Source organism: Planococcus citri, chromosome 2 (genome assembly GCF_950023065.1).
Source record: "Planococcus citri chromosome 2, ihPlaCitr1.1, whole genome shotgun sequence".
Lineage (NCBI taxonomy): Eukaryota > Metazoa > Arthropoda > Insecta > Hemiptera > Pseudococcidae > Planococcus > Planococcus citri.
In genome coordinates this window covers 48310987-48327514 of record NC_088678.1, presented here as the reverse complement: position 1 = coordinate 48327514, position 16528 = coordinate 48310987, and the positions used below count along the sequence as shown (strand labels likewise).

Genomic DNA, 16528 nt, shown 5'->3' with positions numbered 1-16528 from the left:
GTACGTAGAGGGTGGAATCCACCTCACAGAACCAAGTTCGCTTTGCCAAGAACAGAATAAAGCAACCGACACTTTACTAAATTGTAAAAGTATTGAATTCTCATTGATCATTTCGTTCTTTAATTTAATTCCAAGCTACGTTGGTCGTCGTTCAACTGCTGCAGTTTATGCTGCGTATATGTACGTCATACGGAGCTCACAGGCTCTTCTTTTCCAGCACGGAAATTAATTCTTCGACGTGAAATTGCTGTCGGTATCGCGGCGGTGCTACTAATGGTCGTAATCTGAAAGCTGGATGATAAAGTTGTATTATTTGTGTATTCTTGTTTGTTTCTACTCCACTGGTTATACTTAGTCTCCTGCTGAAACTTATAATACTTAAGTAAGTATACCTATACGAAATTCTCACTAAAAAATGAACTCGTCGTTAATATTTTATCTGCAGTTTACACGCGTCAGTTTGGTCATTAATTAAATTACCAGCAGCAACAGCAGCAGCCATATTAACCCAGGAAAAATAAATTTTGAAATAAGAAGTACTTAATGCAGCTGTAATGTTGTACTGCGGACATCGTTTGAAGTGTATAACATTCCCAGTTTAATATAGGTACCCTACTTTGTATTTATAAATGAATTCTTCGATTTTAAGAAGGCATTAAGTGTGTTCGACTTCGACTGTGCTTTTATACAATGCAAATAAACGCACAGAGTCAACTTTTCTGAAAAGTTTGTTGAAAGACCACAAAAATACCTATTTGAAAATAACTAAAAATTGATAACCAAAATAAAATGAAATTGAAAAAATGACATAGAGTAAGTATCATAAACACGGTCAAATTAACAAAGAAATCATTTGAAAGCAATCAAAAATTGATGGAATTTCAGAGAAAATGCATTTGAAACTTCTCTGTGTTTCTTCAATTTCAAAATTCTGTCTTTGAAAAACTTTGCATGCCGATTTTGGAAGAGTTCCATGACCACTGTCTGCAGCTCTTCATCACTAGGTTTCATCTCCCATTACGATTTGTTCCAAAAAATTATCTTCATATGCCAAAAATTGGGGATTTCTTTGTGTGCATTTGAGTCTCTAGCGCTTGTGTTCAGCCTTTAGCTGTTTAGGCACCCATTTTGCGCAAACTTTCTGAGATTTTAGGTCATCTTGCAAAATTTTATGAACTACAGACTTTGAAATATCTATTTCATCGGCAATTTTGAAATTTTTATTTGGCAATCGGCATAGATGAGGTGTTCAATGCATCTCTTCTGCATGGACAGTCAGAAGTCAACCACTTCGAGGTTTTTCCTTCAAATCTGTCTCTCCACAGTCCACAGTCAAATTTCAAGCATCAGATTGATATTCGTTTATGGGATATCACATTATCACCATATAATGTGCAAATCTTCTCTGAAAGTTCCATAGGAGATCGTTTTTTTTGTGCGATACCTACCCTCAGACTACACTACCTAAGTATCTACTTCGGCATAGGCATGTACACTGGTATCAGCGGCGACATACTCACAATGTGATAGAAACAGTACTACTAACTGCATGTATCAACAGACGGTTTGCAGCAGCTGGAAGTAGAAACCTCAGTCTAACACCAACAGACCAACACCAACCATGCAAAGTTTCAAGTTGCTAGTATAGGTACTTTCCTTCCCCGTAAAAAAAAATTGTGTACCTGACTTTCCAGACACCCCCTGTACTACCTTGACACTAATGCTGACATATTTGCATTAAGTACATATTCAGCTAAACTAAACAGAAAATTCAATAACAAGGTCCTATGTAACCAATTGGAAAACAATAGGTATCTCCACGTTGTAGGACTCCTTGGAAAACTAACATCAATTGTAACAAAAATTTACTTGAGCATCTAGTTACTAAGTAATGGAATTGAAGCTGAATTATTAACATCTAGGTACACTGTTTTGCATTATTCAACAAAACTAAATGCAAAATTCAATAACCAGATCCTAGGCAACCATCTTTGAAAACAATATTTCCACATCGTATGACTCGCTCAGTTCTATCAGTCCTAATTTCGTTAATAACAAACTCTGGTCTAGTTCGGTAGTGTCTAACAACAAAAGTAATTGAAAACTCATACAAAATGGAAGTGATTAGAGATTTTAAAAAAATGTTCAATCAAGCATTCGGAAAAGAGAATATGTTCGGATTCAAGACAACTCTAGCTAATCAGATGTATTTATTGTACTGCATCATTGGTAACATATATTACACCGATAAAATACATCAAAAAACCAAACGGGTATGGTTCTGGATTGTTTACATAATATGTTTACCAATTGTCGTTTCCATATTACTATGCATAGTTTATGGTAGACAAACTGGCGACTTGGTGTTGCTGATTTACATAGGATTTGCAATCATGCTCAGTCTAATAGAATTATTTGTGAAGCCTGCAATCACTGTGTTTTGGTATGGAAGCAACATAGAGCAAATGATTTCAATGGCTGATAAAATATTGATGAAAACATCACCAATCATGCATACATCCAACAACTATTTAGATGCAAAAAAAATAATCAGGAATATATTAATCGAATTAGCAATAACACTTGTATTATACACATCAGTCGCTTTTCTAGATGTGATGTTTTTTTATGAAGAAGAAAAGGTCAAAAATTACATGTATTACATTGCACCACTTCCAGGACTTGTAGAGTTCGGATCATTCAAATTTTATATAATTTATCAGCTTACTTTGTGTGGCACAACGTGTGGAGTATTAATAATTTACATGGTGCACCGAGTTATTTCCGTACCTTGGGCAGTAATATGCCATAATGAGGCGCAACGTATAATTAACGAGTTGAATTCGTTAAGTGAAGATATTGACATTAATATCGACACTTATAAAAGTATTGAACCAAAATTCAGACACGTGCTCAAAAAATGCGTACAGGATATAAAAAATCTCAACAGGTACCTAATTTCATTTTGTAATTACGCTGTAAAATGACAAACTTCAAACTTGTTGCAAGAATTTTTGAACTAAAAACATTGTTTTTTAATTGATTGTAATTAAAATTAAATCACAACTAGGCACAATTTAAAGCGCTCTAACACGACATTATTATGCTTGTATCGTTCAATTTAAAATGAAAATTATTAATAGGAATTCAATTTTCAACAGATTCATTTCAACCTACAGAGGCTTCTTTGAAATAATCGCCAGTCTTGCCCTTCCTATTTTACTGTACATTGAAGTTGTCCACGCTTTAATTGCCGTATCGGTGAGCTCAATAAATGAGATATCTACTCTAGCTAGGGTGGATCGTTAAAAAAAATCTGTAAAATTTTAGCCAAATCCAGAGGGCACTTTCACTTTGAGTTGAAAGTTACTCAAAAAAATTGAATTTCGGAGATGCTCCTGGAGAGGAGATATGGACTCACTGAGGGGGTTGGGTCTCAACCCAACTTCGAATTTACCATTAATTATGTGATTTGTAAATTTTTAATTTGCTCAATGGTAACCAAAAAGTGGTCTTGGATTTTAATGGCAGTGGCTTCGGTTGGCGCAGTTCTCAAATACTACATACTTTAGAACTGTTCCATCCCCCCCTCCACACAAAAAGTTGAGTATGTGCTGGACCAAAAAACCAGAAATTTTTCAAAAATTATTTTTTTTTAGAACTCATACCTCCCCTGCAGGAGCACCTCCGGAGCTAAAATTTTTCCGAGTTACTTTCAACTTGAAATTAAAGTCTCCTCTCATCTGAATTTTGTCAATTTCTATTTTTCTTCACGATTCACCTTAGTCACTTACATAGGGATTGCACAGAATTAATGTAATAATTATAAGGGTATGCATAAAACGTGATTAAATTATTGTTTGCATGTATTGGACCATCAACAGCCACATTTCCCATTCATAGTCAGATTGAGAGAATTTTTTGTTTTCCTCATCTCGATTCAAGAAGTCTACATAACATGTTGGATTGGGGCTACGTTGGAACAAACTGTAAGTGACTTGTATCATCACTTCATCACGTTGATAGAATTCAACTGCTTTCTGATTCGATGAACTAATGACTAAATTTACTTTATAAATTCACATTTATGCAGGCGACGGACTTATCTTTCGCTGTATATTCTACACCATGGTATTGGTTGAAAGGCATTCGCAAAGACGTTTACATACTTCTATGCCAAACACAAGCATCAATCAATCCACGAGCCTTGAATGTTTATCCACTCACATTGGCAACATTTCTGCGATTTTGCAACGTTATCAATTCTTCAGTGAATGTTTTTCGAGCATACACACAAAAATAGCTAATTTAAGGAAATCACTTCGTCCAGTAATTCTAAACAGGTTATTTGAAGTTTTTCCTGTGCTAATTGTTTACATGTAAATGTTCAACTGTTTTCATCGTGTAGGTATATTGGGGTTTTCTTGAAAGACATTGTTTGTACGCAGAGAGGAACTGATAACTGTAAAAAATGTGCTTGAGATAAATATGGTAACAGCAGAAGCTCGTCAAGCAATGGACATCAAGAAGCATTGGTCTAGAATATTTGGTTTCACCTATTTGAAAGAATGCACTCAAAATATGTATAGGTATTAGGTACATTATGCAGCTATAAAAAAATTAATATGAACTTGCAATTAGAATTATGAGAACACGAATGACAATAAATTCACTATATTATGCAATGCAGTAATAATTAATAAATCATAGCATAAAGTAGGTAAAAAATTTGTGTAAAAATCAAAAGATCATAAATTTTGAAAATTTGTTTGAATTTCATTTTGCAGTTTGAAAGGGGAAAATGAGATGTACCTTAAGCAGGTCATTTCAACGTACTTGAAATTTAAAAATTACTTATCTGTGTACTTAATAAATTTTCAAAATCATACTTCAAAAATAAATAGGTATGTACTCGTATATGTAATATGTATACGCGATCCAAAATGTAAATTGATACTAAAAATTTCAAAGATAGCATGTTTGTTTAAGAAAACCGCTCGTTTAATTTTTTTCCTTTTTCTCGAAATGAGGTCAAGGGAAATTTCAGTTCTTTGGATGCCACAATTATGTGTCTTCATGAGGTAGAGAGTGGGTTCAACTTCGTATCTCGTCTCTAAAAGGAAATCAAAATCCGAAAGTAATTTTAAGTATTTTTGAAAATTTTCTCAAATGCTATAATTTTTTTTTGAAATTTATGAAGAGATGTAGTACTCTGTCTCCAACAATGAAAATTTTCACAATTCATGTACCAGATTGCGCTCAAGCATGAAATAGTTTAGCGTTTGGTAGCTCATGTTGATGTCTCAAGAGAAAAATTGCTTTTCATTATAAATTTTAAATTTATAGAATGTATCTTCTCTCGGTGGATTACTCGTATTCCATCTAGTAGAAATTAGCATTTTTTAAGGTTTCGTTATTACTACGTCCAAAATACGACTAGCATGTACAAAAACGAGCAGTCAACTGTCTCTCATGTCAATGTCACGCTGTGAACTATGAACTATAACGAGCAGGGAAAATTTCTAAACACGAATTAGATATAAATTTTACCATTCAACATTCCACCAGACTACATACGAACGTTCACTAGATATGTACGTTATTCGATGGTAAAAATTTTCCGCGTAGAAAAATCAACAAAAAACATGTGCCGGCCTTTGAAAGAGAATTCCCTCAGTTTCGCATGAATAAATAAGCAGTTGCTGTGCAAATCGTGTATGGTATATATGTAATTTTAGTTTTTCCGACGCCGCCACAGCCGAAATTTGAACGGCTTTGTTACGCCCATAGGGTGCTAGATTGGCAGAAATGTCGCGTCGCTTTCTGCAGGCCCATAGCTCGCGTATGTTTTCATTTTTTCTTTATTTCGTATTACGGTAAAAGATTTATAGCAGACTGGTTGAGGTATACGTAGTACATACGTATACATATACTACAAGGTTTGGAGAAAACACGTTTTTTTTTTTTTTTATTCGTTTAAGCTTTTTTCTTTTTGATACGAGCGTTATTATGATGTATACCCAATAACGCACGATGGAAAATACGATAGGAAAAATTGTTGAGTTGGAAAACATGGTGTGTCAGATTAGGTTCGTTATACGAGTAGTATAAATTTCGACCAATATAATTTTCCCCTTTTTTTTGTCTACATTCTAACCCTTGAAAATGTGATTCTCTTAATCAAACGAGGTGACCGAGAAGTTTTTTGCATGGAAAGTGGGCTCACGTTTGAATTCTTTTCAGAAGTACAATTTACCTACTCATGGGGAAAGACGGAGTTTTCTTGTATTTTCGAGTTTGTGGCCTCGAGAGAGACAAATCTTAGTTCAGCAGATTAAAACAGTTTCTCTGCTTTGATTTACATTCAAATCAAATATGTTTTAAAAACTTACAAAAAAATAAATGAAGAATGTCCGAGGAACAGAAATATTTGAAAATATATATACCTATGTATTTTTTCAAAATTTTGTGCAAAAATGCGGACTGGTTGGTATGTATTTTATGATTTGTGGATTTAAAATTAAATAATTTTGTAAACCAACACTTGATAATGCGTATGTACTAAAAAATTTCTGAATAGTGTTTATTCATGTTTAAACCCATTGGCCATTACCTTCGTTGAACTTTTTGATCTGCACGTTTCATTTGTAGAATACTGAATAGGTGGGAAGGAGGAGGAGGGGGAGTAATTCAGTCTATTTCTCAATTCAAAACATACGTTTTTGATGCCGAAACGAGACCTTGGTCACATTCGCCTATTTTTGTGCACTCTAATTGTTAATATTTTATTTTCGTGAATTTGCCAAGAAATATTTCTCAATCAAGTTGTAATAAGTAATGTGATCGAACATAACATATCGACTTTATTCATTGATGATTACGAAATAATAAGTTTTGTTGATTGAAAAGAGCCAAATTTTTTGGTTGAGAAATAATTTCTGCATCTGCTGTTGATTGATTTCCAACTTTTTTTTTTATAATTATTTGACGAAACTTATAGCAAAAAGATATTGTTGTGAAATGAGTGACCCTAGAGTGTTTTTTGAACAACATTCTTCAGTGAGATAGGTATTAGTATCATTAAAAATATTCTGGTCAAAAAAACGCAATTGAGATGTCCGCCTGGAAATCGAGCCAAATGCAGATAAACTCGTCGTTAAATAGGTCCAGAATATGGTGCAACTTGATTTTAAGCTGCTCAAATTATTTTCACGACTTCTGGAGAAATGTTAAAATTTTAGAGAAATTGAAAATTGTTCTACAGGTTCCTGAATGACTTGAAATAATGGAATTCAGAGTAGGGGAGGGGGTTGATTTTAGACAAGACAAAGCCATTCATGCAAATTTCAAAAAAATTTCCTAAAAACAAAAAAGGAAATAACTCGATTTTTCGCTTCTTAAATCAATTTTCCAACTTTCTGGAGAAATTACAAAAAGTCTGGAGAAACCAAAAATCACAATGGAGGCTACAAAATGGCTCGAAACAGTGAAATTTGATTCGGGAGGGGGCAAGGCTTCAAGTGTTTACCGAGGTAAGGCCATTCGTGCAAATAACAAAAATTTTCTATGAACAGAAAATTTTTGATTTTTTGATTTTTTTTGGTCAAAAAATGCAATTGGAGAGGTCGTCTAGAAATTAGGTGAAATTTGAATGAACACGTTAAATAAGACGAGAATAAGTCACAACTCAATTTTTAGCCGCCAAAGTTGGTTGATTCTTACGCCTTCTGAAGAAATTTTGAACCTCTAAAGAAATCAAAAAAAAATTTTCAAGTATAAATCTCTTGAAAATAGTCGATTGTAAATTTTCAAAAATTCGCCAAATATCGAAAAATTAATTTGACCATCTGAAATTTTTTCTATATGAGGGTTTCAGACTATGCACTTCCCAAATATCGCTGTCTCGTTCAAATTGAAGGCGAACTCCTGATAAGATTAGATTCACAATAAAACTTGAAAAAAGGTACACTTACCCCAAAATTTTAATCACAGTGATTTTTTGTTGCTGTGCTCTGATAAATTCTTTTGAAGAAGTACGCATTCGATCTACTCTGGTAAGTACTGAGCAGCAAGTGCATGTTTTTCTTCTTACGTGTGGTAGCATTTCGTCCAAGGAGTTTCAATTGCACGATAAAACAGGGAGATTCGTTTAACTATGGCATTAAACTTGTAATGGTTCAGGGTGTTGAACGAAACAGAGAGTGAAAAAAAGAAATAGCCAGCCTCCGGGGAAATAATTTCTTTATATTTTAGATTATATGGGGAAGACTTGCATTAAGTTGTTGATTAGGGTAGTTGCAGTTTTTCCTTCTTCAGACCCTGTGTACTGTATACGCACTTACATCTTGAATTTTACTCAATAATGTGGTACGAATTCGTGTTAAATAACTAGAGCGTTTCTGATTTGTTTTTTTCTCATTTTGCAATATTGTACGGTTTGTTTAACGATTTGCACAAGTTCGACGGCACCGAAGTTGACGATTTTATTGGCTTGGCAAATTTCACGCGACGTTATAGGTCGATTCGAGTGTAAAATGTCAAATAATAAAAACAAACCAAATTAGCGGAGTAAGGAAACAAACGAGGAGAGGGAAAGTTTCGACGGTAAAATGAATTTTTAAATACTTAACGCGGAAATTATTTGGAAAACGTGTCGCGAAGTCGTTATCGTGTAAAAGCAAAATCGCGTCAATAGGTGAGCTTTCTTTTTAGTGGATGTTTTCATAAAACAATCCCTCGGTCGTGGTGAAAATGTTGAACCGATGAAACCTCTTCATTAATATGAAAAGTATGTTTACGTTCCTTATACTGGAGACGAACGTGGGCGGCAATCTCAAAGGTTGGCTTTTTTATATTTATATTTTCGCCTTAGCCTTGCCTTCGTCGTCGTGTTGCATCGAAGGGAAAAAAATAACAGGGAAAACAAAGAAGAAGAAAAAAAATGTTATTTTCATAAAAAAGAAAAACTTTACAAATTTGCCGCGTGTTAGAAAGAAAATTCGTACTAAGGGTTTGCATTCTCGAGACGACGAGATTGTATAGCTAATAAAATAAGGTGCTGTAACCTTGCATAAAAAAAACACGATACAAGCTGAATTGCGCTTTTAAAATTCAAAAATAGGGTTGTCCGCTACGAGTCGGGTTTTTTTCTTCGCTTTTTTTTTCATTATATAGCCTTCGACGGCGAAATTGCGCAAAGGAAACAGAATCGTTTCATTTAAACGAGTAATTCGCTTTTATTAAAGTAATCGAAAAGGTGTCGACGAATTTCACGATAAAAGTGAAATTTCGCTCGGGTTTATACGTAGTGACAAATGCAAATTGCGGTTTGGAAATTTTAATCCAGTCTGGGGGCTGGGATAAAGTGAATTTTTGCGGTGTTGCACTCGTATAATACCTACATCTACGAGTACCTATCTGTCGTAGATATACGTGGAATTATCGTACGAAGCGTGAATAATTACGGGCGAGAATATCGCCCTTCCTGCAACTACTGCAACGTGATTTATTTCCTCCAGCAGCGTGGAATTTGTAGAGCATATTGTTTTCACAAATTGTCTAGGTGTACCGAGTTAGAGTCTTTTTTGTTTGGCGTATTTTTTCGCCTCTGTTTTGATGACAAAAGCGTTGTAATTCCGTGTGTTATAAGAATTTAACCCTGAAACCTTATTCGTAGTATAGTGTAACTTCTACAAGATGTGAATTCCTTTCAAGCAAGAACGGTAGTTCATTTAGATAACAATTGCTTTTATTTTTCTAACGTAATGATGCGATGTTTTTAGTTCGATTGTTGTTAGTCAAGACTTACTTACTTAGAACGCTATGTGCTGTGAAGTTTTTCTTCGACTTGGTTTTGTATCGCAGGTTTTAATAAGCACGATGGCAAGATGTTAATTGCCTTTTTTATGTGTATCGCTTAATTATTACCTACCTGTATCGTGTTATTATGATGGTATCTGGAGACCTATACGACGAGGGTGTTCGTTTTATATACGATGTAATTAATTGTGAATGTTGGCATACCTAATATTTTTTTTCAGATTAAAGGTATCGCTTATATTTTATTTTATTTTTTTTTTCGTTATCAAATTGGAATAATGTGAAGATAGTAGAATCTTCCTTACTCGAAAATCGCATAATTTAAACTCAATTAGAAGAGAATAGAATCTTCGAAGGTACTAGAACGCATTAATAACTCGAAACGATCGATTTTAACCTTTTAATTAATAAAAATAGCGACATAATTACCTAATTACATCTTGAATCGGAAATTTTATCATTACTAACACTAAGAACGAAAAATACACGTAAATGTGCCGGGAAGAGCCGCGGCATCGATCAGTAGCCAACACATCGAATGGCTAAAACGAGTAGGTCGAACAGGTAGGTCCGAAACATCAACTTTTTATTTTTTTTTTATCGGAGAATCGAATATCAACATCCCGCCGCCGTCGGGTCCATGGAGGCTGGGCCCGAAAGAGCCGGATGATCATCCAAGTCGGCTTGATCAACGAGTAGGACCAATTTCGAAACTGGTCGTCTAAGTATTGAACTGTTGCGAGTACGAAGGTCAACGACCCGGGGGGGCGACCATCAGCACCGGGAAAAATTCGAGTAATTTGGCCAAGAGGCCACGATAACGGAGTGGAAGTTTCGTCGGCAATTAACACGATGTCGCCAATCTGGAATGGCCTGGTGGAGACATTGGTCCACTTGTTACGTCTCTGGAGTACTCGTAGATATTCCTTGCTCCATTTTGGCCAGAACGAATTCCTTAGTTGCTGGAGGAGATGCCAGCGCTGGGTAAAGTTCAGTCGAGTAGGTTCGGTGTATTCGCCAGGAGCGGAAAGGAGCGAGCGCCCAATCAGGAAATGCGCTGGGGTAAGTGCTTCGATTCCAGCACCAGACGGAGCTAAGGGCGCAATTGGTCTCGAGTTAAGAATCGACTCAATCTGCGCCAACAGGGTAGTAAGTTCTTCGAACGTCAGCAGCTGCGTCCCAACGACGCGCTTGAAGTGGTACTTTGCTGACTTCACGGCCGCTTCGTATAATCCGCCCATGTGCGGAGCTGAAGGGGGGTTGAAAACCCAGCGGAAACCGTTGTCAGCGCTGAAATTCTGTACAGCTTCGTCCTTGGCAAGTCGAGCAATCCATTTCTGGAATTCGGCATCCGCACCGACAAAGTTTGTGCCGTTATCAGATGTAATGGATTGTGGAAAACCGCGTCTGGCGGCAAATCGTCGTAAGGTAGCGATGAAGGCGTCCGTAGTCAACTCTGACACAACTTCGAGATGGACAGCCTTCGTTGTCATGCACACAAAGATAGCAAAGTATGATTTAACAGTGAGCGCAGGGCCACGAGCAGTGCATGCCTTGCCTCGAGTCGAGATAGGTCCGGCATAATCGATACCGACGTCGTTGAAGGGTAAGGATACGTTGACGCGCACCGCTGGTAGATCTCCCATCAGTGGCATCTCTGGTCGTCGTATGGCAAATCGAATACAGCGAGCGCAGGTATGGACGCACTTCTTGATGGCGTTAGACAAGTTCCCATTGAACCAGTATCGAGAGCGTAGAAAATTCAAGATGAATCTTTCTCCAGCATGAAAATAGCGGTGATGCGTGTCGCGTATGATTAAAGTAGCTAGGCGACTCGTAGCGTGTAACAGTATCGGATGTTTCTGATGAAAGGGTAGTGCAGCGTTAGCAAGTCGACCACCAACTCGCAGCACGCCATTGTTGTCGAGGAACGGAGTCAACGATACTAGAGAGCTTTTCTTCGGAACTGGCTTACTCTGCTGTAGTGCACGAATTTCGGCTGGAAAGGAGGAAGCCTGTGCTACTCGGATGAGCCAGTCGAAGGCTTGACTAAGTTCAGCTGCTGTCAGTGCACCAGTGGGCTCCGGTAGGCCTTGACTCTGGGCACGAATTCGCTGACCAAGACGAACAATGTGGCCAATTGTACGCTTGAGTCGGCACAGCTGAGACGTACGATGTAAAACGAAGTTGAATTCCACCAGGGAAACTGGTTGAGGGTTGACAGCAACTCTGGTGGTTAGGACTACGAAATCTGGATCAATATTATCAACTGAGCGGACTAGGCCGCTGGAATCTTCGATCTGATGTAGGAACTCGGGACCGCACAACCACAGCTGTTGGTTGGCGAGGAACTTTTCGAAGGAGTCGTCACGGGTTGCTAAATCTGCAGGATTTAGTTCTCCTGGGATATGTCGCCACTGGTCCACTGAGACAACTTCGGTGATTTTTCGCACACGGTTGGCCTCGAACGGCTTCCAATGACCGGCATCCTTTGCCAGGTAAGCGAGTACGATTGTCGAATCTGTGTATAACTTGCATCGATTGATGGGGTAGTCGAGTGCGCTGCATACCTCCTTCAGTAATTCGACAAGAAGAAGAGCGGCGCACAGCTCCAGCTGAGGAATAGTACGTGCGGTGGTACGTGGCGCAACACGTGTCTTCGCTTGTACTAATCTGATGGTAACATCAGGTCCGTTAACTTGTCGAATGTAGACGCACGCAGCGAACGCTTGTTTACTTGCATCAGAGAACCCATGCACTTCGTATTGCATAAGTTTGACGTCGCCGGTGCCGAGATAACGATAGATACTGATGTCGGCAAGAACTGGGATCTTCGAAACAAATTCGTTGAAACGTGGCTGCATGCTAGGCGAGATCTGGTCGTCCCAATCCGCCTTCTCTAACCACAACTCCTGGATTAGTAACTTTCCGGTAACGGTGAGTGGAGACAGCCACCCCAATGGGTCGAATATCTTCGCTACTAACGAAAGCGCAGTTCGTCGAGTAAACGGAGTTTCTGGCGACTTCAAATCAGCAAGATTCGAAAACAGGAACGTGTCAGCGGCTGTGTCCCATTCGATACCGAGTACGTTGCCACGCGCTTGAATCTTAGGATCGATGGGTTCGGAGCTAGGAAGCTGTAATGCCGGATGGTTCGCGCGCCATTTCGATGGCGAAAATTCCATCCCAGCAGTCTTGAGTAGAGAAACGAGGTCGTCTCGAAGTTGTTGAGCCGCTTCAATTGTGTCGGCGCCTGATGTGCTGTCATCCATGTATGTTTCGCGTCGGAGAACTTCAGCAGCAGCTGGGAAATCGGCTTCGCCGTCGCTGGCAAGCTGCATGAGGCATCTCGTCGCGTCATAGGGTGCGCAACCCTCTCCGTAAGTTACAGTCAACAAGCTGACCATCGATGAACATTACAATTCGTTGTAGGTCTCTGTGTATCATCGCACGGAGAATCTGTCGGTAGAGCTTGATGACATCGCCTGTGAACGCAAATTCGTGTGTTCGAAATCTCGTTATGATTGTCGCAAGCTTTGGCTGTAGTGTCGGTCCCACATAGATGATGTCGTTGAGGGACAGACCATTACTGGATGGCGCAGAGGCGTTGAATACCACTCGAATTTTACCGTTGTGGTATACTGCATGATGCGGTAGGTAGTATACTTCTTGATCTGGAGTTGGAGGAGCGCATCGCGTCATATGACCGAGATCTTCGTACTCCGTCATAAACTGCTGGTACTGGTCATCGATGCGAGTGCGTCGTAGCTGAGCAACTGCCTGGTTACGCGATTCACCAACTGTCAACCCTGGGCGACGTGGGAGTGCAACGATGAAGCGTCCGGTCTCGTCACGTTGGTAGGTTTCATCGAAAATGCGCTCGCACTCTCGTTCATCGGAAGTTTGTTTGTCGGTGTCGCGTGGTGGACCGTCAGCGTCGAGAAATTGTGTTATAGCGTGCAGTTCTTCGGAGGTAACTGTTGCCTTGCAGCAATGTACACGTGTAGGTAAACTGGGTGCTGAATACGGGCCGGCTAACAACCAACCAAACCGAGAGCTCTGCAACACAGGTAGATTCGGTCGACGTAGAAATTCTGGTTGTAGTATATCGTATATCGTGTCTGCTCCAATTAGTATGTCAATCTCTTTGGGTTCGTTAAACTTCGGATCGGCGAGCCTTATACCTTCCACCTGCCATTCTGGAGGAATGGTGAATGCGTCGCAGGGAAGGGGCTCCGTAATTCGATCAATCACTAACGCTGAGAGGTCGATGGAGAATGATGAATCACGCGCAGAAAGTTGCACCTTGGTACGTAGACTGGAATTCGCTGCAGCGCTGCCAATACCGCTGATCGTCACATTGAACGGTGAAGTAGGTAAGTTGAGCTGTTTCTGAAGTCGTGTTGTAACGAAGGAAGTGTGCGATGCGCCGTCAAGCAGAATTGTCGCCTCACACGAACTGTGCGCTGATTTCGCCGTTACGATTGCAGTTGCAAGTAACACGCCGCCGCCGGTGCGTCGCCTCGATACTACCGTGACTACAACCTTCGGATCTGGCTGAGGACCTGCATTCGGTTGAGGTCTGGTACCGGATGACGGATCAGTAGGCGGAGGCTTCAGCGGGTCGACGGTAGACTCTGAGTGTAGTAACGTATGATGGAGCTTGTTGCACTGCCGACAGTGAATCGAACGACATTGGGCTGCGTAATGACCCTTTGAGAAGCAGTTCACGCACAATCGTTCATCTCGAACCTTTTTGTAGCGATCTGCAATACTGAGAGCTTTGAAGTTGGCACACTGGTACAACGGATGTATCTGGTTGCAACACGGGCAGGAACGAGGAGCTGCTGTAGTCTGGGGTGAACCAGCTGAATTCGGAGGTGGCGTATTCGGCGTTCCGTTGGCTGTTGTGGTAGTAGTAACTAACGCTGCAGTACGAGTACGTTGAGATTTCACCTCGCTCGATTCTTTCTTCGGACGATCGCCAATGAAAACAGAGGAGAGCACACGTAGTCTGAGTTCTAAGAATTCCATCAACTGGGTATACGAGCTAGGTTTATTGTCGTCTGGCTCCTCTTCGGTTTTGTTCGCTTTGGCTAACTCTTCGCTCAAGGTCATTTCCCAAAGCTCACGGGTACGCTTATCGAGTTTCGTAACGACAAGCTGGCTGATTAATTCGCTGGAGAGTAGGTCGAGCTTAAAATCCATGTTCTCGAGAGCACGAACCGTACAGGTGATAGTAGTAATCAGCTTACGAAGAGAATCCGGATCACTGTCTGCTGCAGAAGGTAACTGGAACAACTTGTTCAGGAACAGGCGTAGATTCAGGCGTCTATTCTCGAAGCGTTTGCGTAGAACCTTGATTGCTGACTGGTAGTTTTCTTCAAGTAAAGGTATTCCTTTGATTAAATCGTAAGCCTCACCTTTAACACAATCTAGCAAGTATTCGAAACGATCAAAATCTGTAAGCCTGGAGGAGCGTAAACTGGATGTAAACCGTTGGTAAAAGCTTGGCCAATCTTCGGTCTTATCACTGAACTGTGGTAGATTGCGTTTTGGCAGGCGAACGGTTGGCGCATCGTCGTGACAACTACGGTACTCAGAGCCCATAGCGGAATTATTCTCTACATCATTTGTCACACGACCATCTAGTATAGTTTCTAATTTGGATATTAATTCGAGATAAATCGCTTCCATCTCGATAATAAACTCACTTGTTTCATCCGCGTCTAACAGTAATAACTCATCGTTGAGTGCTGTAATCTCAGCATACTTTGCGTCGATCTGCTGAATTCGTCTTTGTATCTCCCTTGTAGATTTCTCCGAGGCGCTTTGAGCCCATGTCTGATGAGCAAGTAGAGTTGCTTTCGTATTGTCTCGGAGTCTTCGAACACCTTCAGCGGTTTGACGAGCTGGAGGAGCCATAGTTGAGTATAAACACTGAGTAAAGTACCTGGTATCGGAACTGGAAATGTTGCTTTTAATCACGTCGCGAGGTCACCATAATGAAGATAGTAGAATCTTCCTTACTCGAAAATCGCATAATTTAAACTCAATTAGAAGAGAATAGAATCTTCGAAGGTACTAGAACGCATTAATAACTCGAAACGATCGATTTTAACCTTTTAATTAATAAAAATAGCGACATAATTACCTAATTACATCTTGAATCGGAAATTTTATCATTACTAACACTAAGAACGAAAAATACACGTAAATGTGCCGGGAAGAGCCGCGGCATCGATCAGTAGCCAACACATCGAATGGCTAAAACGAGTAGGTCGAACAGGTAGGTCCGAACATCAACTTTTTATTTTTTTTTATCGGAGAATCGAATATCAACATAATGATATAGATCTATTGAAACGACAAATTGGTATAATTATTACGTCGTCGTAAAGCATGCTTGTGACCTATTTTTTAAATTCATGACAATACTGATTGAGCCAGCTCTTCACTAATAGCCCCACGGGTGAGGAAATTACTCCACAATGGGGTGAGAAATTGAGAAATACCGCTGAGAATTTTTTTTTGTTGAAAAATCCAGACCTATCCGGTTTCTTATCTTTTTGACCAAAAAATGGGGTAAAAGTTCAAAAAAGTGTTTTTTCGTGCGACACATGGAATAGTATGTTTTTTGTGACGCTGAACACGAATATGACGTCAGATTTTTGATTGGACCCCATAATATGAATGGACTTTCACCTAT

General features: G+C 39.4%; 3 protein-coding genes across 7 annotated transcripts in view; 2 read left to right on the top strand and 1 right to left on the bottom strand.

The window, feature by feature from the left end:
- tinc (tincar) overlaps window positions 1-16528 on the top strand; it is a 183138-nt gene that overhangs the window by 45516 nt on the left and 121094 nt on the right. The window lies entirely within an intron of this gene.
- Window positions 921-4685, top strand: LOC135836201 (uncharacterized). 2 transcript variants are annotated; one of them, XM_065350874.1, is made up of 5 exons: window positions 921-2950; window positions 3162-3261; window positions 3885-3989; window positions 4094-4343; window positions 4409-4685. In XM_065350874.1, the coding sequence occupies exons 1-4, from the start codon at window positions 2115-2117 to the stop codon at window positions 4301-4303; spliced, it is 1251 nt and encodes a 416-aa protein (XP_065206946.1). In that variant the 5' UTR covers window positions 921-2114; the 3' UTR covers window positions 4304-4343; window positions 4409-4685. The 2 variants fall into 2 exon arrangements, with proteins under 2 accessions (XP_065206946.1, XP_065206945.1); XM_065350873.1 differs by having other exon boundaries at window positions 4094-4685.
- Window positions 10717-15744, bottom strand: LOC135834091 (uncharacterized). The gene is made up of 4 exons (XM_065347928.1): window positions 13404-15744; window positions 13240-13304; window positions 11032-13154; window positions 10717-10912 (listed from the first exon to the last, which is right to left on the bottom strand). The coding sequence occupies exons 1-4, from the start codon at window positions 15742-15744 to the stop codon at window positions 10717-10719; spliced, it is 4725 nt and encodes a 1574-aa protein (XP_065204000.1).